This window comes from Elaeis guineensis, chromosome 10 (assembly GCF_000442705.2).
Source record: "Elaeis guineensis isolate ETL-2024a chromosome 10, EG11, whole genome shotgun sequence".
Classification (NCBI taxonomy): domain Eukaryota; kingdom Viridiplantae; phylum Streptophyta; class Magnoliopsida; order Arecales; family Arecaceae; genus Elaeis; species Elaeis guineensis.
The window spans coordinates 5,046,352-5,072,350 of record NC_026002.2 but is presented as its reverse complement, the minus strand read 5'-3'; the positions used below and the strand labels follow the sequence as shown (position 1 = coordinate 5,072,350).

At 40.6% G+C, this 25,999-nt stretch overlaps 2 protein-coding genes across 2 annotated transcripts; both read right to left on the bottom strand.

The window, feature by feature from the left end:
- Window positions 1-6,881: 6,881 nt before the first annotated feature.
- Window positions 6,882-7,415, bottom strand: LOC140851991 (accelerated cell death 11-like). The gene is made up of 2 exons (XM_073244524.1): window positions 7,231-7,415; window positions 6,882-6,990 (listed from the first exon to the last, which is right to left on the bottom strand). The coding sequence occupies exons 1-2, from the start codon at window positions 7,413-7,415 to the stop codon at window positions 6,882-6,884; spliced, it is 294 nt and encodes a 97-aa protein (XP_073100625.1).
- A 216-nt stretch (window positions 7,416-7,631) lies between these two features.
- LOC105037038 (probable disease resistance protein At5g63020) lies at window positions 7,632-10,511 on the bottom strand. The gene has a single exon (XM_010912742.2). It carries the CDS (start codon window positions 10,494-10,496, stop codon window positions 7,632-7,634), a length of 2,865 nt encoding a protein of 954 aa, XP_010911044.1. The 5' UTR covers window positions 10,497-10,511.
- Window positions 10,512-25,999: the final 15,488 nt, after the last annotated feature.

Sequence of the window (25,999 nt, the reverse complement as noted above, 5' to 3'; positions counted from 1 at the left end):
AACTTCGAAGGGTGTTTTCCAATTTAAAATCGAGGAAGGTAATCTATTTATTAAGTAGACAGCTGTAAGTATGGCTTCACCCCAAAATTGTTTAGGTAGATGGGAATGAAATAAGAGTGCTCGAGCTACCTGTAACATATGCTTGTGCTTTCTCTCAACCACTCCGTTTTGTTGAGGTGTGTGAGGACAAGATTTTTGGTGAAGGATCCCTCGGTCTTGGAACATAGATTGGCAAGAGGCATTGATGAATTCCAAGCCATTATCCATGCGAATGAATTGCACTTGTTTCTGGAATTGTGTTTCTGTTAAATTCAAAAACATAGTGAGGTGAGATAGGGTTTGGATTTTATCTCTCATTAGGTAAGCCCAAGTTGTTCTACGAAAGTCATCTACAATGGTTAGAATAAATCTTGCTCCAATGATTGTATGAATATGATATGGTCCCCATAAGTCTACATGTATCAATTCAAACACAGTTTTACTAGAAATTGTACTGATTGGAAAAGGTAATCGCTGCTGTTTTGACAAAGGACAAACTTCACAAGGTAGAGAATCTTTAATAGAAATATTGATATTTGGGATTTTGAACAATGTAGACTTGGATACATGACCTAAACGTTCATGCCATAGAGCACAAGAGTTTGTGACAGACTGAACATTATTGCAACTTTTATGAAAAACAAACTGTGAAGGAGTGTGTGTGAATGATAAAGAATCAAGCTTGTATAAACCAGCATGTTCTTTTCCAATAGCAATTATCTCCTTAGTCCAATGGTCCTGCAAAGTACAATGAGAAGGAAAAAAATAAACCATAGTATTAGTAGATTGTAGAAGTTTACTGACTGAAAGAAGATTGTACTTGAAAGAGGGCACATACAACACATCTGTGAGAGTTATTTTCGGATGTAAAGAAATAGTACCTATACATGTGACATTTTGTTTGGTCCCATCGGGTAAGTATATGGGTGAGGGGTTAGGTGGTTTATGTAGTTGAGAAAATATTTGTATATTTGAGCATATGTGGCTGGTTGCACCTGTATCAACTATCCAGGTACCAATATTCTCATTACCTTTGCTAAGAAGATACCAATGAGGTTCATTACCTGCAAAGTTCGAATAATTGGCAGTGTTTGGCTCCATAGTCACCTTCCCTTTCATATACTTTGCTATTTCTTGCTGAATTACGGTGGACAGATTAGCGCTCCGATCACTTGGCTGAGATAGAGGATTGAGTGGATCATCATCCATAGGGGTTTCATAAACTCGTGCTGTGTATGCCTGATTCTGTTGATTAGCATGTTTTTGCTTCAGCTCCTTGTACCAATCTGGGTAGCCATGTAGTTTAAAACATGTGTCACGCATATGACCTTGTACCTTGCAATGGGTACAAAATCGATCCTCCTTTCTAGCAAAGTCACGCTTTTTGTTGCTACTAGAATTCTGATTTTTTTGAATATTAGCCTCTTTTGTACCTTCAGCCTTCAATCCTTTAACCATCATTGCCCCGGCATGATCCATCGAATCTGAAGTAGAGAGAATTTCACGCTGTTTTTCAACACGAAGCACCATAGAATATGCTTTATTCACGGCGGGTAATGGATCGAGCAGCAAGATCTGGTTGCGGACATGATCGTAGCTATCATTCAAACCCATAAAAAATTGTATCAACCTATCTTCATTCTCAATACTTGCAACAGTTTTTGCAGCCTCACATGTACAGATCGAAAAATTTCTCAAGCAAGATAACTCATCCCAAAGCTTTTTCAGCTTTGTAAAATATACCATCACCGATATATTTTCTTGAGAGAACGAGCTAATTTCTCATCTAATTTGGTAAAGCAACGGGCCATTGCTTTCACCAAATCTTTGTTCAAGTTCATTCCAGAGTTCACATGCAGTAGTTACATAGAGAAATGCTTCTACTAGATCTTTAGAGATAGAGTTCAAAATCCATGACAGCACCATGCTATCGACTCGTTGCCATTTCTCAAACAATGGTGATTCAACATCAGGCATAACATATTTTCCATTTATAAAGCCAAGTTTATCCTTAGCCTTGAGTGCGATCTTCATCGATCGACTCCATGACAAGTAATTCAATCCAGTTAAGGGAGCGCTTACCAGGAGCATGCCCAGATGATCAAAATTCGGAAGGTTGTAAGGATCGCCGGTAGGAACTCTGTCGATCTGAACACCGGACTGAGCTTCTTCTTTCATGAGTTTTAATCATCACAAAACTTTGAATATTCTAGGCCACAATGATCATGGCTCTGATACCATGCAAACAAGGCAAACAGAGAAAGCTAAAATAAAGAAAAAATTATCTTCATATTTCTTGATTGAAAAACTAATGAGGAGGTTCCCTTTTTTATACAAATGAAAAGGACTATCTAGAATTCAAAAGAATGATCTAGAATGCTAGCTAAGCTGTACAGATTAAGAAAGGATTCATAGCAAATCTTTCCCTTTTCTTGCCAGCTAAAATAAGTAAGTAGATCAGCTGGATAACAAATCTTTGACGCCTTTTTGAGTAAGTAGACCAAGTGGATAACAAATCTTGGTTGCCCTTTTCTTGCTAGCTAAAATAGATGGATATTGTTGTCCTTTTCTTGCTAGCTAAAATAAGTAAGTAGATAACAAATCTTCAGAGTCGCAGGACCACCCCTTAGGCCCTGGCTATTAGCCGTCCGACAGTGGGAACCGAGCCAGGAGGCGGCGGTGGATGGGAGGAGGAAAGAGACGTGGTCATCTCACCCCGAGTCTTGGGCGAGTCAACCCGAGTCGAGCAAGGCCGCTAGGGACTCGGTCCGGGCGAACTTAGAGGTCGGATCCAATAGCTAGATCCAACCCTCCAAGGTTGCACAGCGGAGATCCAGCATGGAGATTCCCGCTGGGGGCCCTATGGACCGTGGGCTGGGTGCGAACCATTTTGGCCTAGGTCTGCAGGTGGGGTCCCGCACGGAAGCACATTGGGCCGCGATAAGGTGGGCCTGTTACCTGGGCGGGCGCAGGCCGGATCCAAGGGGGAGAGCGGGCTCTACCCAGCCCAAGCAGCGGCGGCCCTTACCCAAGGGGAGTAGCGGGCTGGGGCTACGGGCCAACCCAAGTGAGCCCGGCTGCTTGAATTTGATGCGGGTCGGGTTCCTTCAAGGCCTTTTGGGCAGGATTGGGGCTTGGTGGGCTCTAAAAAAGATAGAAATGGGAAGCCCAAGGCCAAAGGAAAAGCAGTGGCCTTCTCTTCTACCGGAATGGAGGCGACAGAGGAAGCTGGGGCCCTAGGATCTTCATTTTTGCTGCCAAAACTCCAGAGGAGGTACATGAGGGCCCACTGGTGTGAGTCAGGTGCCAGAGAGCTCAGTGGAGATGGGGATGTCGGAATGGAGATCGAGGCATGAGAGGGAGGACTTCATCCCCGAGGATGAGGTGGAGGGGGGTTTGGTACACATGGACGCATCAGCTATGGACCAAGACCCCACTCATGAGGTTGTGGTGGACAGACTGAGGCAGGCCATCTATGATAAGGGGGTGTATGGTGACAGCGGATCTGATAGATGATGAGGTTGGGATAGATTCTCACGATGAGGAGGGTGCCATTGCAGGTCTCTTTCCTAATGAGTCTTCTTCACGAGACTTCTACTCTAAAACTATCGGGGAGTGGGAAAGTCGTCCTTCCGATTGATCTTATCTTTTGGTGTGCAGCGAGCTTCGAGTAACAGGTAGTTGGCACATTCGGGCGAGCATGGAATGATAGGAATGCCACGTATAAAAAAGAGCCGGTTACCAGGTGCCATCCAATCATTCTATCTTTTCCTTTATTCTTTACAGGGTTGTAGTCATCATTTTTCTTAAAAAAAAAACTAGCACAATCAAGATAAGACTGGAAACTTTCCCTTTCTTTTGATTTTACCCTCTCTTCTCTTTGATAAAGTTGCACTTTATCGCAAGGAACGGCCTTGCCTCGCCAATCAACTTTGAAAGATGTTCGTACTTTGCCCAGAAAATCTCACATATCATACTTTATAGAATAAATAAATAAAATAATCCATCATTCAATCTATTATAATGGTTATCATGAGTATCTCGGATTAGTGTGATAATCATGGATATCTCAGATCTTCAAGCTATCATCGAGACTGCTTACTTAAAAGCAGAGCCATATACAATGCAGAGCAACTTATGTCTAGTCTGTCGTATGATCTGTTCAGCGCACTCCGTTGCCTCAGCAGGTCAATATCTTCGCACGTGGACTGTCCCAATTATCACAGCCGGCTCACCTCATAATGTGCGCGATAGCTGTCCACTCCGATTAGATAGACTCAAGTATAACCGACTCTTCTAATCTCACTGGAGCGATTGAAGGCTGAATTATCTTACTCGCAATGATATGTTCAACGGCCCTACAAACTCGGGTTCGTACAATCTCACAGCTAATCAACAGCCTTCTATATAAGCAACCAAAGTTCCGAGGATCAAGTAAGTCAATCAATCCCTCTCAAAGAACTTGTTGCTGTTTCTATTTTCTCTGAATCTGACTTCAGCATTGAAAGATTTTTGTTTGAGCAAAAATCTCTGATTTAGACTTATTTTATAGGTCACTCTAGCACCATCATCCCTGCGCGAGGCTCACTCGCCTTCTCTCTGACCTCAACCAAATCGAGCAGCAACAGATAGAGAAAAAGTGTAATCTTCATTATACCTCTAAAACGAACATCATCTCAGCTCTTAAGTATCGTCGTCTCTCATCAGGTGGAGAGCCAAACCAACAGTTGGGCGCAGCAGCCGGTGATTGAAACTCTCCCATCAGTCCAGTCAGTGCTGGTCATAATAGCAGATGTATCGACATATTTTTTCATTTGAACATTAGCTGATTCCTCTGTAAGCATTAAACAAAGTGTCATTCTCGTGAACATCTCTAACCTTCACCAGCCAAAGTAGAGTGAGGCAATGGACAATTAATGCACCCATGGTATTGAAGTCATGCAGCTAGGAGCAGGATGCATCATTAGATTCCTCCAATGGTGAGTTGGTAACATCTTAATGTGTTGCATAATGTACTGCATTAATCATCTTTAGCTCTATTCTCAAATGAAACTAGTAGAATGAAATGGACACTTGGAAGTCCGACTTACTAAAGGAGAAGAATTAGGTTTGTTGACTAGTCATATACTAAATGTTGCAACCACAAGATTTGAATCTTTTAACGAAATTAATATTTGTTATAGCAGTTAAGAATGTAGGTACATGTACAAAAAAGCAAGTTGGGGAAAAAAAAAAAAAAAGAAGACAGAGAACAAGTTATTTTAAAAGAGATATGATTTTATTTATTGGATTAATTATGCAAAAAAATCTTGAATTATTTGGTTTCCAATTTCATCTTCGACTGGAATTGAGTACGATCAAATCATTCAATTTTTGAATTCATTCAATATAGATCCTAGTCATTAATTTTTTGGCTGCATTGTGACCAAATTATCACATGATGTCATCTTCTACATCATTCTTCTACCACATAAGAAGGTCACATGGCATTTCTGTTATAATAGTCAGATGAAATTTATAACTAGAATCCAAATTAAATGAATCTGAAAGTTTGATAGCTCGATTGTATTAAATTAAAGTTCAAGAGAAAAATTAAACACCCCAATTAGTTCAAATTTTTTTGATAATTATTCCTTGTTTAGTTAGATAGAGGTTAGAGCCCATCTTGTGCACATGTTGCTTCTCTAGCTCCAGGCACTGATTTTGTTAGTAAACATTAATAGTTTAGTGCCATGCATTGTTTTTAATGCATCGGATTTTAAGGATTATGATAGAAAATTCTAGGCATAACGTACTACTTTCAAAATTAATTGCCGAATAGTTAGTAGATTTTAGCAACTTTTGACGCCTGAGCCTGCCTAATTTAAGTCACACATTAAATAGGACATGGTGGCACCACCATTTGCTTTATTAATTGAGCACATCGGTGCACTGTTGCATGCAAACCATTTGTAACCCGCGACAAACTATTCCATTTGTTTCTACTAAGCTAATTTCTTCATCTATTTACTCTACTCTTCATAAGAGCCTCAAGCTGGAAATGCCTTTCTCCAAAAAAGCCTAATGATCATGTATTGCTGTGGAACAATTTGGCAAGCTTAGCTCCTTCCTTGAGATAAGCTGGCATGGAAGGTTCTATTTTGGATACTTTTGCTGTGTTGTCTAGAGAGAAAGGAACGAGAATATCCTATGGGGAAGAAGCTATTATCCTTGTATTCTTTTCTCTGTTTTGACATTTCTGTTCCTCTCTTTATTCTGCTCTTGTAAATTTCTTTATTGTGAATAAAAGACTGGTGGTGGTCTCTGGCTACTTCCATTTCCATCAAAAAGAAAAAAAAAAAAGGATAGCCATATTGTAGTGAAGTACAAAGTGCATGAACCTACCATCTTTGTTTACCATCTGTAAGAGTTGTGATCTTGTGGGGAGGTCATACATTGTCTCTGACACTACATTCTTGATTGGTTGTTCCAAGTGAGAAGCAAAGACCATGCATAAACGGCCGCTGCTGGGACCATGAGCGCATATCATCCCGGCAAAATTCAACAAATATGGAAATATTAAGTGAAGGTTTGAGGGATTCATGCACGAATTTTCAACCCAGTTATTTAAGTCATATTGCAAGATGTCGATTCACTATTTTGTAATTCAATTAGAGCTTAAAGGAGAAGAAAGCAAAGAAACGTATAATGAATAATATCTTTGGATTTAAATCCTTCTATTGTTACTTGAATTAAATCTAACAATAAATCATCTGATGACCTAGCACCAAGTTTATGTATAATCGAAATCAGTATAACATCATATGATAATCTATGAATATTAAACTACCAGAGGAATGACCCTACAACCATGAACGAGGGTGGCATGCTTGCTTTGATGCTAAAAGTAGCTCAAATATCACTCTGATCGGCTCAAACACACGTTTGACTCGAAGAAGATTGTGTGAATGACTGCCAGAACGCATCACACAATTATTTCAGGTTTCAGCATCGATCAAGTCTGGTATTGTGGATATCCTTTGTGAAGCCTCCCCCACATCCTTGATCTGTAAGGCATCTGAAATTGATCATATAAAGCATACTATTACTACTCAGAGAATTGCAGTAATTGCATTATGAATGGATGATGTAAAAGCATTCACTACATGGTGCTCAAGTGTGAGAGAGAGAGAGAGAGAGAGAGAGAGAGACCTTGGCCTTGTACTAGTCCTCCCCAAACTTGTACTCGACCCCAATAGTTTGAACAGATCCAGCACAGCAGAACAGGCATTGGTGAAGCGTGAGAGCTCCATGGGTTCCCTGTTGGATGACACCCTTGCTGCGTGGTCATGGAAAGCTTCTGCCAGCTTTCTCAGGGGCCTCTCCCCTCCCTCCATGATTGGTAGCCGAGGCGCCTACTCTAACCTCCCTTCCACTATTCTTTATTATTGGATTATAAACACACAGCAACATTTTTGGCAGAAGGTAGGCAGACTCAGTAATTAATGGCCACCTACCTTCAAACCAACCGTCCTTCAATGCTCCGTATCTTCATGAAGGCGTTCTGGGCAAAGCCTCTTTCTCACCCGAGGTCAACGGTGGACCTGGCCCCCCTATATTACCCTTCTTCTGAAATAAGGGAGGAGGGAGGCTTTGATGTTCTCATCCTGCCATTGTAAGCTTTGCCACCATCCTTCACTGCCAAGTATCTCCCGTAAGCTGCTCCCCATGATCTTGACGGGCAGCTGCATCAGCTTGTCACAATGTTCAATTTCAATGATTTCCAAAGAAGGGAACTTGATTGCCTGATCACAGATGCTGGTTAAGCGGGATAAATTTTGCAGTTTTAATATCCTAAGACAACGGAAGGCAAGCGCCGAGTTATAGCCAACATGGCTGCCAACTGAATCGTCGATCACTTGCCGCATTTTGGAGCAGCATACTATCTTTAGAGACTCGAGCTGTGGGAGCTGCAGAACCCAGTTGGCATTCTCTAACTCACTGCAGTAATCAATCGTTACTTCCCGCAGCTGCGGAAGGAAATCTGAGATCGATACTCTCCTCCACTTTACCGCCTTTAATTTCATGAGGCGATGGAGGTAGAGATTCTCAAGATGTGGAAGTTGCCAATCCATATCATCATCCTGGTCCTCGCCATCCACCTCCAGCTCCACTAAGCTATAGGATTTGATCTTCAGCTTCTGCAGGCCCTTCAACATTTTGAGGCTTCCAAGTTGGGCTTTAACGATAGATGGTGTCAACTGGATGGATGCCAACTTGCACCATATTCCGAGGCAACGAGTAACTATGTTGTCTAACCTGGAGAGAATTTGGAGGGTTCGCACTTCATTTACCACGATTCCAAGCTTTGTCAACGACATCACCTTCGAGTTCAGTTCTTCCAACTCTTCCAAACGTGCTACATTCCCTTCATTACCACAACCTCTGCTACTTTCCACTTCCCAGATGGTTCCAAAGAGATCAAGCTGCCGCAGCTTAGAAAGATTTGATATCCCACCACGAGGTATTCTCAAGAGACCTATCTGTCTCAGAAGCAAGTACTTCAGCCCTTTAAGACATGCCAGCTCCTTCGGCAATGCTTTGATGTTTGACCAGGATAAATTAAGATACTGCAACTGAACTAGTACGCCAATCTCTTTTGGTAACTCCTCCAATGCGGAATAGGATAAATCTAGATAAGTTAGAGAAGGCAGGGATTGGAAAAGGTCAGGTGGGATCCTTCTAAGATCATAGTTCATCTGGAGCATCAAGACTTTGAGATTGGGCCGATCAGGAAGGTACCGGGGCAACATTTGTATATTATTTTGCATTAGCGATATTCTTTCTACTCCTTCTGCTCCAATCCATTTCTGTTTCACATGTATTGCTTCCGTCAGACCAACACCAGCTTGAACCAACCATTTATTCTTTTTCCGCCCGCAGTCGGAAGCGATCCATAGTGCTAGGTCTCGAATAACATCATGCATTCTCACCCTTTCTTTATCGGCACTAGGCTCCAGTAAGCATACTTCTTCCAGGATTCTAATGTGATCGCGACCCCATAGCAAGTTCCCATTCGATTCGTCGATTAAGCCTAGACCCATCCAGCATTCTATAAGCTCAGCTTTCTCAATTAGATAGTCTTCGGGCCACAAGCAACAGGACAAGAAGCATTGCCTCGTCATGTCATCACGCAAATTGTCATAGCTAAGCTTTAATATGCGAAACATATCTCTTTCTTCACCCTCCTCGGGTAGGATCTCCATTTCCTGGATCTCAGCATGCTTAGAGTCCTTCAGCAACTCGATTGCATGCCTCCAGTGTTTGGGTTCCCTCTGGTGGCGCATGGCGCTTCCGATCGTCTTGAGGGCAAGCGGCAAGCCTCTGCACTCCTCCGCAACCACCCCTGCAAGGTCAATTATGTCAGGGTGAGAGCTGAATGTCTGCTCACCGACATGAAATTTGAACAGATCCAGTGCCTCTGGCTGCCCCAAGCAGTTCATCTCGATCTCAACGTCGGCGCTCATTTTTCTGCACACGTCCAGCAATCGGGTAGTGAGTATAACTTTACGCTTATACTGATTCCCTCCGGTGCCGGGACGTGGGATCCCCACATCCTCCAGCTCGAAGCCTCTCCACATGTCATCCAGTAGCAACAGGAAGTTCTTGCTCTTGAGCTTCTCGAAGAGGACCGTGTTTGGTGGCTGTCTATATTTCTTCAGCTTCAGTCCCAAATTCTCGGCTATTCCCTCCCGAAGCTTCTCCAGAGTACACTCTCTGGAGGCCACCGTCCATATCACATGGTCGAACTCCGAGCTCCTCTCACTGCCGGGGAGGAAACTGTTGTTGACTTCTCTCAGGAGAGTGGTTTTGCCGACCCCGCCCATGCCCCTAATCGCGATGATGCCCATGCTATCGTTAGCAAGGTGGAGCAGAACGTCGTTTTTATACGACTCAATTCCTACCATCCTGGGAACGGTAGGCATCTCCTGGACTGATGACGGTGGCAACCTCCTCGTGATGACGATAGAACTTGCTTCAGTTTGCAGCTCCTCCACCACCTTAGCTTTCTTCCTGACTCTCTGGCCGTCTTTGTAGCTCGAGACCCAGTTGAGGGGGACTCCCAGCACGCTCTTCCTCTTCCGGCAGGCTTCTTCCATTTTGGCGGCTTCACCTGCTTCCGCTTCCACCCTCCTGAGCCAGTTGTCGACTTCCGGCGTGCGCTTGCTCCCTTCTCTCTCGGCGATGTTGATATCATCCGTGATACCCGCTCTTGTAGCTTTCAATCTATCCATGGCGTCGGTTAGAGCTTTTATATTTTCTCCACTGTCGCCGAGATATCTAATGCCCGGGATAATAGCTTCCTTGAGAGGTATCAGCTTCCCTGCAACATCCGCAGCTTCTAGAATGGGCAGCCCTAAAGACTTCCAATATGGGGCAAAAAACTGAACGATTATGCCCAAAGGAAGGAGATTCATGGCAACAATGGCTAAGGGGAAGGTTGATCGAGAAGGGTTGGAGAAAGGAGAGGTTACGTGGATGCCTCGTTGGCGATGGAATATGTAATAGTAGTAGAACATACAATAATAGTATGAGAAACTATATAAAATAATGAAGCAATACAATTTTTTTTCACAAAATCTCTCTTTTTTTTTATTCTTGATACCACTTCACCATACCATACATTCTACAATAACCACCTATTTATAGGTATAAGAAATGACCTTTTGACTCTCCTAATAAATTTATCATTTAGACTTCCCATGTGACTCTTGGATTTTCCATGTGACTCTTGATTTTTGCCACTTCAATTAAGTTTACAAAATGATCTTTCGATTTCTTCAAATACATTTAATATTTACTTTTTTCAACACCCCCCTTAAACTTAATTGTTCTTTCTTCATCATGCCAAGAGAACTTTTAAACTTGGTGAAGAGCTCTGCTCCTAATGGTTTAGTGAATATGTCGGCAACTTGATCTTGTGTCTTCACATACAGTAGCTCTACTTCTTTATTTTTCACATGTTCTCGGATTGAATGAAAACGCACATTAATATGCTTGCTTCTTTAATGATACACCGGGTTCTTTCCTAGTGCAATAGCCGACTTGCTATCAATGCTTATCTTGGTAGGTTCCTTTTGCTCAAAATAAACTTCCTTCAGCAAGCTTCTTAGCCATATAGCATGTGATACACATGCAGATGCAGCAACATATTCGGCTTCACATGTAGAAAGAATAACAATAGGTTGCTTCTTTGACATCCATGAAAAAGCTGCATCTCCCATAGAAAATACAAATCCGGAAGTACTCTTCCGATCATCCATGTCTCCAGCCCAATCACTATCCGAATAGCCCACAAGTTCCAAGTTACTATGATGAGAATAAAATAATCCATCAGTAATAGTACCTTGGATGTAACGAAGAATTCTCTTTGCTGTCTTCCAGTGCATTAATTTAAGCTCCTCCATGAATCTGCTGACTAAGCCGACTGCATATAGAATATCTGGCCTAGTACATGTCATGTACCTCAGACATCCTACCAAGCTTCTATAGAGAGTAGGGTCCATAATCTCTCCTTCATCTTTTTTTGACAGCTTTGCTCCACAATCAACGGGGGTGCTTATAGGGTTACAATCTTTCATCTTGAATTTCTTCAAGATTTCTTTAGCATAACCTTCTTGAGATAAGAAAATTCTTTTTTGATATTGTTTGACCTCCAAACCCAGAAAATATGTCATTAACCCCATGTCTGTCATCTCAAACTCCTTCATCATGGCATACTTGAACTTCTCAAACATTTATGGATTATTATCTGTAAAAATAAGATCATCCACATACAAACACATAAGTAGAATGTTAGAATTTTTCTCCTTTACATACACAGCATGCTCATAGGGACATTGCTTGAAGCCATTTGCTTTGAAGTAGCCATCAATTCTTGAGTTCCATGCTCTTGGAGCTTGTTTTAAACCATAAAGTGCCTTCCTTAGCTTTAAAACCTTCTCTTCATGTCCCTTCTTCACATACTTTTTGGGTTGTTCAACATATACTTCTTTTTCTAGAAAGCCATTTAGAAATGCCGACTTCACATCTAACTGGTAGATGTTCCAATTACTCTATGCAGCCAAAGAAATCACCAGACGAATGGTCTCCATGCGTGCTACGGGAGCAAATACCTCCTCGTAGTCAATTCTGACTTGCTGCTTGTAGCCTTTAGCTACTAATCGAGCCTTATATTTCTCTACATTTCCTTCTGCATTCTTCTTTACCTTATATACCAATTTCACTCCGATGGGTTCATGACCTTCTGGAAGAGTAAGAAGTTTCCATGTGTTATTCTTCTGGATTGCCTTCATCTCTTCATTCATGACCATCCTCCAATTTTCATTCTTCACTGCTTCTTCAAAAGAGATTATATCCTCATTAGCATATAAACAAATGAGATTAAGGGGATTCGTCACCTCATAGAGATCTTGAATGCTTCTTGTCTTTCTGGATTCTTCATTTGAAGATGGAGATCTCGTGCTAGGTGATGAAGGTGATGTGGGATCTTCAACTTGAGCTTTCACTTCTTCTTCTTCTTCTTGCACCTCTATCATGTTGGTGCTCCAATTCCAGATTCCTTCTTCATTGAATTTCACATCACGGCTTATGAGGATCTTCTTCGCCTTTGGATCATAAAGTTTGTATGCCTTGGATCTCTGATCATATCCTATAAAGATGCAAGGATAACTCTTGTCATCAAGCTTACTTCTCCTTTGATCTGGAATGTGTGCATAGGCAATACAACCAAATACTCTCAGATGAGATACATCTGGCCTATATCCATTCCATGCTTCTTGAGGGGTCCTTCCTTCAAGATTCTTTATTGGGCAGCGGTTGAGAATGTATACCACACAGTTCACAGCTTCTGCCCAAAATTCTTTTGGTATTTCTTTCATCTTCAGCATGCTTCTCACCATGTCAAGAATGGTCCGATTCTTTCTTTCTGCTATGCCGTTCTGCTGGAGTGAGTATGGTGCAGTCAAAGTCCTCCAAATATCTTGAGATTTGCAGAACTCCTCAAATGCCTTTGAGGTGAACTCTCCTCCTCGATCTGATCTCAAAGCTTTGATTTTGCACCCAGTTTGGTTCTCCATAAGAGCTTGAACTTTTTGAATATCTCCAGGGTCTCACATTTCTCTTTCAAGAGGTACACCCAAATTTTCCTGCTAAAATCATCAATAAATGTTAGAAAATAATGACGACCTCCAAATGAGGCCGGTGTGATGGGACCACAAATATCCGTATGGATGAGTTGCAAAAGCCTTCGGGCTTGATGAAATGACTCTTTTGGAAAGCTAGCTCTTGAGTGTTTTCCAATAGTACATCCTTCACATATTCCTTCAGGAATATCTCCAATGAGAGGTAATCCCTTCACCATCGCCTTCGAAGATAAAAGTTTCAAAGAACTAAAGTTCACATGCCCGAACCTCAAGTGCCATAGCCATGTGTCATCCTTTATGCATGCACTCAAGCACTTTGTCATAACATACTTGATGTTCAATATAAACATTCGGTTCTTGGTCATAGGTACTTTTGTAATCAGCTGATCATGTTTTCTTAAGTAAAGATATCTATCTTCCATAACAACATCAAATTCTTTTTCTAATAATTGACCAAGACTTAAGATATTTGTTTTCATATTAGGCACATAGTAGACATTAGAAACGAACTGTTGAGAACCATCCTTGAGTTGAATTAGGATTTTACCTATCCCCTTCACTTGAACTTTTGAGGTATCATCGAAAGAAACATTGCCTTCCACTGTCTCATCTAACTCTTTGAACATGTGTTTGTACCCGCACATATGATTGCTTGCGCCAGTATCCAAGTACCAAATATTTTCATTGGAAGCTTCTTCTCCCTTCTCTGCTAGTAGCAAGATACCATCTTCTCCTTCCTCCTTCTTTTCATAGTTGACCTTCTCATGTACTTGGTTATTCTCATTATGGTAACATTCTGAGGAGTAATGACCATATTTACCATAAGTATAACATTTAATTTTACTTTTGTCATACCTTCGTCCTCCTCTTGAGAAACCTCGTTGCCTTCTTTCGCCAGAGGGACCTTGTGTGCTTGCTTCATTAGGTAAGACTCTTGTGTCTCCTCTTCCTCTGCCATGTCCAAAGGAACCTCGTCCACGGCCTCGTCCATGGCCGTATCCATAGGTATAACTATGATCGCGATTTATTTGACTGCTTTCGCTAGTTGGGCCATCCTTCTTCTCATTGATGGTGAGCTTGCACTTCAAGGCTTGCTCCAAGGGTTCTTCTTTCCGCATCAAGATCCTCTATTCATGGACTTGTAGAGAACCCATGAGTTCATCAACTGTCATAGTATCCACATCTTTGGACTCTTCAATTGCAGCCACAACATAGTCAAACTTCTGATCTAAGGATCTTAGGATCTTCTCCACCACACGCTTGTCCTCTACATTCTCACCATTTCTTTTCATTTGGTTTACATTAGAAAGAACCTTTGTGAAGTAATCCGAGATGGATTCTCCTTCCTTCATCTTCTAAGTCTCGAACTCGCCTCTCAATATTTGGAGGCACACCTTCTTCACTTTCTCAACGCCCTTATGAGCATTCTCGAGGATCTCCCAAGCTTGCTTCGAGTTGGTGGCACAAGCAACCTTCTCGAATCCGGCATCTAGCCCTTGATAGATGAAATAAAGGGCCTTCTTGTCCTTTTTTCTTTGATCGACAAGCGCCGTTCTTTGTGCCGCCGTTTGTGCGCGGTCATCTTGGGGTTCTTCATATCCCTTTTCAACAACCTCCCAAATATCTTGGGAGCCTAGCAATGCCTTCATCTGGATACTCCAATTCTCATAATTGGTGGTGGTGAGTCGTGGAATGGAAAATTGCATGCTGTTGGATATATTTCCAACCTCCGAGCTCTGATACCACATTGATGGAATATGTAATAGTGTTGGAATATACAATAATAATATGAGAAACTATATAAAACAATGGAGCAATACAACTTTTTCTCACAAATCCTTTCTTTTTTTTTATTCTTGATACCACTTCACCACACCATACATTCTACAACAACCATCTATTTATAGGTATAAGAAATGACCTTTTGACTCTCCTAATAAATTTATCATTTAGACTTCCCATGTGATCTTTGAATTTTTCATGTGACTCTTGATTTTTGCTACTTCAATTAAATTTATAAAATAATCTTTTGATTTTTTTAAATATATTTAATATTTATTTTTTTCGACGGCTGAAACCCATGCTCCCGCTTTTTCTCATCCAAGGAACAAGTGCTGGCAACAGGAACAGACAACAATTTTTTTTTGCCTTCTTTTTATAAACATAGCTGGGGCCAACGTACACACCGTTCTGGTCAATCCAACTAAATAGCTGATCATGTGACATTAATAATTTATTAAAGAACATGTGGTGGGTGGCTAGAGGAGTGGGACACAAACAAAACAAAACTCGTATTGACATTAATTAGACAATCTTTATCTAAGGAAACCACCGGGATTGTGATGGTGAACGAAATATCAACAAAGGCATCAATCAGAGTCTATCAGCATGTTTGACTCCAGAATTTTCAATTTATATAAATTTAAAAACCCAAAAGTATTGCTTGTTGGAATACCTTTTTTTTTTTTCCTGGGATATAGCTTTCTTATTGGGATAAATCTTTCAGTGACAGAGTAATCTAAAGGAAACAAAGAAAATTACGTAATTGATGACGATATAAGAAAGGTACGAACCACTCATTGACCTCCATTTACAATCAAAATAATTGGGGAGCCCTAAAGAGTTCCAGCGTGGGGCACAGATCGATTCGAAGGATTATCCTCAAAAGGATAAGATTCATGGCGAGAAGGGTCGGGGAAGGGAGATGGTTGGTGCGGGCACAGAGACTTTTCCGCCTTGGTGGTGGAGCATGTGCTTCCTTCGATCTTTATTTTAGGATCAATTTGATTGAAAATAATTTAATATAAAAAATAAATTTTAAATCAAATTATTATATTTAATATATAAATAATAAATAATAAAAAATTGATGAATTCATGTTTATTTTAGAGAAGATAAAATAAATATTATAAAAAATTAATATTTGATAATTTTTTAAGTAATAATAATTATTACTTGACAAAAATATTTTTAATATTTATTTATTAAATTTATTTTGTTGTCTTTCTAAATTCATTCAATAAAAAATAAGATGAAGATAGCATAACGTAAAGAACTATATGATTATAGTTATTATATAAAAATTAATTAAAAATAATAATATTATTTTAATATTAAAAAATTATTTTATATTAAAGATATATTTATAAATTTCATCATATCTTTATATAAGATTACCTCCAATCAAACTAAGTAATTTATTTTAATATTATTTTTTAGAATAATATTTTTATCAATCAAATGTAATAAAAATTATTTTTTTTCATAATTTTTTTTTAAGATAAATGATTTCTATGAACTGTCAGATAATTTCGTAATTTAACACATCTAAACTAAACGGGTTCTCAGTCTAAACGGATATTTGCTTACAATAGGAGAAATCAACAGTTTTCTTCGTCCTTTTGATTAACACGATGGGAGCCCACATGTGCACCATTCTGATCATGGGTCAAATAAAATCTCTAATCATGTGATATTAATAATTATTTAGTAAAGAACATGTGGTGGATGAGTAGGACGATACCTAGGGAGTGGGACTCTCAAACAATACTACCAGACAATCTTTATATAAGGAAACTGGAACTATCAGGATTGTGATGATAAACCAAATATCAACAAAGGCATCGGGGTCTAGAGCCACGTTAACTGAAGCGATCAGGATGGTGATGATAAACCAAATATTAACAAAGGCATCAGGGTCGGATGGCTTCTTCACTTTTTTCTATCAAAGATATTGACATCTCATCAAGAAGAATCTTTACAATGATAGAACAGACCGTGAGATAATCGAGCATACCTCAATCCACACACTACACAAGTATAGCGAAAATAAGATCATTTTGTAGAGAAAAGATAACTAGAACAAACATAAAATACAAAATAAAAAAAATAATCAAGTAATAAAAATAAGAAAAAAGAAAGCACATCAGATTTACGTGGTTCAGTCTGATTGTTGACCTACGTCTACGGACAAGACCTCCCCAACATTCTTCTATTAATAATCCATGACATATCGAAGTACAAAATTAAAGAAGAAGAAGAAAAATAAAAGACTCACATACTCTCTTTTACAAAAAAAAAATATTCTTTTATTTTTCTCTCGAAAAAATCTCACGTCTCCTTTTTTTTTTTTCCTCTTGAACCCTCTCTTTATTTATTATTTTCACTGCTTTCACTTCTCCAGAACCTCTCCCAAGTCCTTCCTTTAAATAGAGCTCGTCACTAGATAAAATCAGATCCAAACCGTATCAAAAACGAACTCTGATACGCTGTAGAATCGAAAAAATAAAATTTATCATTGGATCTGCATCGCATGACCCAAAACTGCATAAAAAACATCTGGATCACGCCCAAAATAATTCAAAAATGCTTTTAGCCGTTCGATCAAAGTCAGGAGGAATAAGAACCGTCCGATCACACCAATGGAGTGGGCCACCAACGCTTTACATGATAAGGAGGAACCTCAGCCATCTGATCGCGTGTATGGCGTGGTCTCGACCATCTGATGGCACTCAAAACTCATTGATCATCGGTGGACCGCGCCTGGTCCACAGAAAACTACGTACACTGATCACCCCATATACCTCCTGGGCTTGGGCAGGCGGTTTCGCGCATATGCGCCCACATGCGTGGGCCTAGGCTGCCGTTTCTGAGTCTTGGCCGGTCGGTCATGGGCTTCAACCTGTCATGCCATTTATTCTATGAATTCTACAATGGTAAAATAGATTTATCCAGTCTCAACTTTTCTTATGTTGCCCTCATCCCAAAGAAATAAGAAAATCTCACGGTCAAAGATTACAGACCAATAAGCATCGTACATGGAATTTTGAAAATACTCACAAAAATGCTAAATATCAGGCTATCAAAGCTCATGGACTCCCCAGTACTTCAATCTCAGACTGCATTCATTAAGGGCAGGTCGATTAGTGATAGTTTTCTAATAACTACAGAGATTATGTCGTACTGCAAGAGATCCAAACAAAAAGAATTGCTCTACAAAATAGATTTTGATAAGGCATTTGATAATGTGGACTGGGACTTCCTTCTATCCCTTCTTTAAGTGAGGAACTTCGGTCCTAAATGGTGCCAATGGATAGGAAATATTCTTCAATCGAGCAAAATAGCAATTATCATCAATCGAGAACCAACAAAATGGTTTCAAGCTAGAAAGGATCTCAAGCAAGGAGATCCATTATCTCCAATGCTCTTCATCTTAGTTGCAGATATACTTAGCAGAATGATGGAATTGGTAATAGCAAACAAACTAATCAAGTGAATTGGGCCACAAAATAACATAGATAAATTTCTTTGTCTGCAATTCGCCGATGACATTTTGCTTCTCTGCAATGTTCACACAACTCATGCCTCAAATCTAAATTTCTGTTATACTCATTTGAGCTTCTTTCTGGACTAAAAATAAATTTTGAGAAAAGTACAATGGTGGGGATTGGAGTAAACAGTAGAAACAATGAATTATATGCAAAACTCATGGGGTGCCCAAACACAAATCTTCCTTTAAGATACTTAGGCTTTTGTCTTCATTACAAGAAACTTAGAGCAAATGACTGGAGGTTTATTGAAGAGAAAATTAGCAAAAAGCTCGCCAAATGGAAAGGAAAAATCTTATCAATGGCCGGAAGATTAGCACTGGTGAATTCGGTCCAGGTGCAACTCCTATTTATTGGATGTCATTCTTTTTATTACCCATAGAAGTGATAAAGAGAATAAAGAGAAAAAGAAGAGCATTCTTATGAAAAGGAGACAATCTCTGTAGGAGAGGACATTGCTTAGTTAATTGGTCAAAAATCTGTCGTCCAAAGCACCCGGGAGGAATGGGAGTTATTAACCTACAACTGTTCAACAAGTGCCTACTTATGAAATGGTGGTGAAGATATTTTAGAGAATATCAAAGGCCATGGAGGAAATTAATATCTTAAAACTATTTTATCTCCAGAACACCAAGCCAACCCTCCCAAGCTACCTTCAAAAGAGCTTCGCCAACTTGGAAAAGCATCCTCATAGTTCAACAATAGTTCTTCACAAGCATCAAATTCCAGCTAGGTAAGGGGAATGAAATTACCTTTTGGAATGACCAATAGCTTTTACAAGGAATACTTAAAGAGATCTTCCCAACCCTTTATGCCTTATGCTCAAGATCAAATATAAATATTTCAGAAGTCATTGGCTCCACAGAGATTCAGCTATACCTCACTCTAATCCCAAACCAAAGAGGACAGGAAGAACTACAGCACGTCATGGAGCTCTTAAAAGAAAAAAACCTCATAGAAGAGAAGGACGGAATTAAATGGAAATGGGGGAGTAATAAAGATCTCACTGTTAGAAATGTCTATAAATTTTATAGTCATGGCGGCATCATATCAAGCTTTGCATCACTAAACTGGAGGATGCCACTCCCAAAGAGAATTAAACTATTTAACTGGTTGGCATTCAACAATAAATGATTGACAGCTGAAAACATGAAAAAGAGAAAATAGAGAACACTGGAAGCTTGCATATTATGTGGAGAAGCTAAGGAGATGGTAGACCATCTTTTCTTGACATGTGCGTTCACGAAGATTGTTTGGTAACATATACTCAGAAAGCTATCAATCCTTTCTGACCAGAATATGTGGAGGCCCTTTGGACTTGGTGGAGAAACGAAAAGTTAAAAAAAAAAACACAACAACGGCATGGGATTGTATGGTAGCAGTCATTTGCTAGTGCATATGGAATGAAAGAAATGTCAAAATCTTCAAACATGAAGCAATCTCTTCATGACGGATGATCGATAAGATAGTCTCTCTTATACAAAATTGGACATCCGGATATGATGGAAAATTGAAGCCAAGTATCACTTCTTTAGTAGGTTTGAGGAAACTGATCTAAAACATTTCTCAAATGGGAGAGAAGATGATATGAAGCGGTGGGATCATCGAAAGTATAGCTTCACTAGCGGTGAAGTGGATGCATCAGAAAGCCAGAAATCTGGTTCCTCAAGATTCATTGTCAGTTATCTCAAATGCTGAATAGTTTGAGTGCCCGACTCTGGCCTGGAGGCTCCACCCGATGGCGGGCTTGGCACCTCTTTTCTACAAGATTTTTCTCTTCTCATTTGACGGGCTCGAGCTTTTACTAACATCTAGCTCTGTGACCATAGTAATCAGATTGTAAGATGAACAAAGTTAGAAGATTTAAGACCAAAACAGCTGACTCGCATACCTTGAGGAGCGACTTGACTGATACCGGCATTAAACAGCGCCTGAGCCGACAGCAGCTCTTTCAACTCCGAAATCTTGAAGCTCCGCAGAGCTGCCATCTCCTACTCCAAGCTCTTATCTGTTGAAGGTTCCTTTAGTGCGGCCCTCTAAGGTTCATCCCAAGTAGAAAAATTTCAATCTTCGTTTGACGTCTATAAGATGAAAAGAAATCTTGGCTTCCAACCATGCATGGCGGAAGGCATGCTCGAAAATATCAGGTGAAAGCCATCCTTCTTCTTCTACAGAGTCACATACCACCACCCGTGCAATTCTGGATGCCGCTTGAGGCTGAAGAAAAAATAGAAGAATGTAATATTGAACACAATCCCAATCAACACGCATAATGCGATGAAGCTGCAGATATATTACCACACATTCAATACCACCGTACACAGTGATATCTCAAAATATTGGAGGAGCGTCACAAAAAAAAGATAGAGAAGAAGCCTCAACCCAGCTCAGAAGTACTCCTCGTAGAAACCTATACGACCTTAAGGCGGATGGCAAACTCAATCATCCAGTCCCGAGACTTCGAGTTGGAATACAAGAGGTATTTGATATTGCTTATGCAGCATGATTATGTCCCGCTCTGTCAACTCTGATCTAAAGCCCCACGATGCAAAGTCAGACTCCATAGTGGCTATCTCTCTCTCTCGTGCAGAAAAATCATGAAAGGATGAAGAAGAGAAGAACATACAGTGAAAGGAGAAAATCAGAACTTTGCAAGGTCCACGTCTCATTCTATCTGGAGATTTTAAATAACCTCAGACCTCAACGGAACCTCCAAAAGTCATCTCCCATCGGCGCATTAATTGTATGAGACGTGTATCGACAGAAGATTGGTATACGTGCGACACGCGGAGACTGCGAATGGACGTGATTGCTGCCGTTGATATGGTAGTTAATGCTAATAGTAGGCGAATCACACTTTACGCCACTTTCAAAGGAATATGTGCAAACGTGCTCCAATTCCTCCCACACGGATGTAATTCGAATCCTGATCTTTTCAAAATCTGTACGACATGTATGAAATTTCACCCCAGATCAGAATGAGAATTACAATCTCTATATACTTGCAATTCCAACTATAGCTAAAGCTAGCTGGAGCCAACTCAGATTTTTGCCCTAACTTCAGCTTGGCTCGTGCCTTGCTTAAAGCACAACACAGGCTAAGTATTCGCCTGGGCTATTTACTCTAATCAAGTTTTGTGGTTACAGCTAGGATCCGAGCATTTGTTAAAAACTCTGACTCACATACTTAAACGTATGATTCTTATTCATCAAAAGAAGATGAATACATCTGCTCCTGTGGAGACTCTATTATAAGACCAGGGGCCTCAGATCACAAAGAATAAAAGATGAAGAGGACATGAATCACTCCTCAGGGGGATTGCCAGGGCGATCGTCTGTGGGATGGTATTCTTCAATGCCGACGATACTTTTGGTCTGAACGACTGCGTCGATCATATCCATCTCATCTAAAAAATGAGACGTCATTATAAATCTCGATCAATTATCCGATGACACCGTCTGTAAATCTTTATCTAGACAATCGATTTGAAAATGCTTGATGAAGTTAGAAGGAAGATACACCTGGACAATGGACTTGCACTTTTTGAAGCCTATGAAGAACGTCATTTTGCAAGCTTGGGCTATGATCTTAGTTCCTTCTTTCTCCAGCTATTTTTTTCTGCTTTCAGCATGTTTGAGTAAAATCCCCTAATCTATACATTTGCCTCAGAGAAGCTTATGATTTACCTTTCTCTCTTTCAACCTCCTCTTCAGGTGCTCCACCTTCGATCCGATCTCCTGGACTCTCGAGCGGCTTCGAGGAGGTTTGAACTCCACTAGAAGTGGAGTGTCCATCTCCTTGAAGAGCTCTCTCTCCTCGGCTCGTCCCTTTAGAGATTCTGGCCATCTTGAATGAACCACCATTGGGGCTCCTTTGAGGATAAGTTTTAAGATAAGAAGAACCTCTCTCGCTTCAAGTGATCTCCTCGAGTGCTCCAAGCCATCACGGGTCCGACGATAGTCTCTTTCAGACTCAAACCTCTGCCTCTTAAAGATTTTAATCCTCCCCTCGAGGTCTTCAACCTTCCTATCGGTCCTAAATTTCTATTGTTCGAGGACCTCAATTTGTCTTTCGACCTATCGCAATTTTTCATTCCGATGGTGAGGCGACTCCTGGACCTCCTGAAGAGCCTCCTCTGTAAGGCTGAGCTCTTTAGCCAGCTCAGTATTATCCCTCTTTAGATGTTCTAGCCGGTATCTCAGCAAATCGATCTCTTCTTTCTTCATCGTCGGAACATCGAGATTGGAACTAATGTGGCTCGCCAGGCATTGATCCTCATGTGCAAGAGATCTTAAGGCATCGGCAGATCACTTCTCCCCTCTTTGTTCGTTGAGGAATAATCTTTCAGCTGGTGGTAAGAGGTTCCTCAAGTATTCCACCACAGATTGAAGAATCTCTCCTATGGATGGAGCACGAGGCATCGGATCTGAGAGTCCTGCATGAGCAGTGGATGCAAGAAAGTACCCAACAGGAGTTGCCATCTCCAGAGATCCCTCAGTCTCCATCGTCGTGGTCAGATCTTTCTCCGAGTTATCGACCGTCTCTTCCATCTGTACTTCCTCAGTCAGATCTTTTTCAGAATGTCCCTCGACGCTCATCTCCGGTGCCGTCTCCATCGGTGCCTCACCGATCGAACTTTCTTTAAAAATCCTGCATCATGGCTTCCAAATGTAGGGTTGTGGGTTCAATTGTAGGAGTGGCATGTTCTTCTTTCCTCATCACGGATTTCGTTTCAGCAATCAGAACCACGATCTACCTCCTATGAGTCAGAATTTACTCAAGTCTCTTTACGTGCTGTGAATCTATCTTGCTCCAAAGAAACATGACGGATAATCAGCATAAAAAGATCTATGACTACCTATGCCTTTAAAGCGCAAATTTAAAGGAGAAAGAAAACGAAGTCACCGTAAAATCATTAAAACCTTGAAGAGACCATCATCTGAGTGGTCCCATCTATTACGCCTGTCCGCATTAGTCGTATTAGGCTGATGTCACCCGCTTTAAATGCAACAGAAGCATGCATGAAGACAGAAGCACATGGCATTAGATCCGAAGCACTTTTTGGAGTACTTTCGCCTAATCCTCAAACTTTGAAGTAGGGAGTAGTGTTACAGTGATTACCATGAGCGTCTCGAATCAGCACTATATCACAATATATGTCAAGCTCTCAGATCATCAATATGACCGTCGACCGTCGTATGAGCTTAGAAGTCCATCTCCATGCTGAGCTGATGCATCCCCAAGGTCTAATCTATATATGAGCTACTCAGCCGCCTTATCTTTTCGACGTGCGCGACAGCTGTCTATTTCGAATAAATAAAATTTGGCATAACCATCTTTCCTGATCTCACGGGAACGATTAAGGGCTGAATTATCTCGTCCAGTTTGGTATATCCAATAGTCCGGCAATCTTGAGATTGTGCAATCTCCTAGCTAACAATCCAGCTGTCCGACATTCTTTTATGTAAGCAACCAAAGTCCCAAGGACCCAGGTAAGTTCAATCGAATCTCTTTCAGAGAATTTGTTGCTATTTCTTTGTTCTCTGCTTTTCTGACTTGAGTATCGGAGGGTCTTCGTCGGAGCCATAACTTTCGGCTTTGGATTTATTTTGCAGGTGACTCCAGCGCCAGCACTGCCATGCGAGGTTTTCAGATGTTCGTCTTCTGACCACAACCATTTTAAGCAGCAACACCTTCTTTTTATAAATATGATGGGGAGCCAACATACTCACCGTCCTGGTCAATCAAACAAAATAGCTAAGCATGTGACATTAATAATTTAGTAAAGAACAGTTAATCACTTTACCAAAAAAAAAAAAATAGTTGATCAAAAAATAATAATTTAGTGAACAACATATGGTGGACGGCTAGAACGATACCCAGAGGAGTGGGACACTCAAACAAAGGAAACTATCAAGATTGACGATGAACGAAAAATCAACGTAGGCATCAATCAGAGTCTACCAACATGTTTGACTCCGGAATTTTCAATTTATATAAATTTGAAAAAACCCAAAAGTATTGCTTGTTGGAATACCCTTTTTTCCTGGGATAGAGCTTTCTTATTGGGAGAAATTATTCAGTGACAGAGTAAACCAAAGGAAACAAAAAAAAATTACGTAATTGATGACGACATAAGAAAGGTACATACCACTCATTGTCCTCCATTTGTAATCAAAATAATTGGGGAGACCTAAGAGTTCCGGTATGGGGCAAAGTATTGAAGGATTACGGTCAAAGGGACGAGATTCATGGTGAGAAGGGTCGAGGAAAGGAGAAGGTTGATGCGGGAGCAGAGACTTTTCCGCCTTGGTGGTGGAGCAATCTGACAGTTTTTTTCCCTCCTTCTGATCAATACGGTAGGAGCCCACATGATTAATATTAGTGTAGAGAACTTGAAGTTGCTACCATCGTTGAGTGCCTTCGCAGTTTGCTGATGTAACATGACGATGCCTTCCACCACAACTTTCTTTATTCTTCTTCTTCTTCTTTTCTTTTCTTTTCTTTCTTCTTCTTCTTCTTCTTCTTCTTCTTCTTCTTTTTTGATACAAGCAGATGCTTACACTGATTTAATATGAATACACCTCAAAAAATTTAAAAATAAAATATTCTGTGATGGATGAGGGCAAGTCTAATCCTGACCTCGAATGCAGTCATCGGTGTGTTCAGCCGCATAGGAGGCAACCTAATCAATGATGCTGTTCGTCTCTCAAAAGATATGCTGAACAGAGACTGCAATAAAATCACGAAAGCAGATCCAAATATATTAAATGAGCGGATGCATTTTCGATTGCGTCGTGTCGCTCCGAATCCAGCCTATCACGGTAGCAGAGTCTCCCACAATAATGATCTTCTCTGTCTGCAGCTCTTGTCGGACACAGAAAATGCCAGTCCAAGCAACATGAAGCTCAGCATCTACGACAGATGGCTCAAACAGATGTGATCCCCTCACCGCTAGCAATCTAGCGTTAGATCCTCGAACGACAAAGCCAACACCACAACCACTGTCATCTTTTACACTGCCATCAAAGTTTATCTTCATATTCTCCGAAGGAGGGGGCCCTCAAGAAATAAAGATAATCCTCTGGGTCGCTACAAGAGTAGCATGGGGGCTTTAGGATTCAGAAGCATCAAAACGTGAGTTGGCAGCGTCGAAACGATTATACTCATCGGCCAAGCAAAAGGTCCTCTCCAGCACACGGTAAGCTGGAACCACCTCAACCTCAAAGATCAGACTATATGCATGTACTAGCAATTTTTTTATACTTACGGTGGAAGGGAATCTTATGATCCATATGGTGAAGCTTGTGTCATTTCTTTTATGATGTGAAATACCACATCCTCCGCCACGTGATTTAAAATTACTTGAGCAAGGCTTGCCTCTACTTTGTTTTACAGTTTTCTGTATATATACTAGCATTGTTTTCCTATAGGCAATGTATGACTGA

What these genes read in the sequence shown, in the direction of transcription:
- LOC140851991 (XM_073244524.1), bottom strand. Translation starts at nt 7,415, where the DNA reads ATGGAGGGAGGGGAGAGGCCCCTGAGAAAGCTGGCAGAAGCTTTCCAT. An exon ending in AGGACTAGTACAAGGCCAAG is followed by an intron (nt 6,991 to 7,230) that starts GTCTCTCTCTCT and finishes GCGTTCTGGCAG; the next exon opens with TCATTCACACAATCTTCTTC.
- LOC105037038 (XM_010912742.2), bottom strand. Translation starts at nt 10,496, where the DNA reads ATGAATCTCCTTCCTTTGGGCATAATCGTTCAGTTTTTTGCCCCATAT.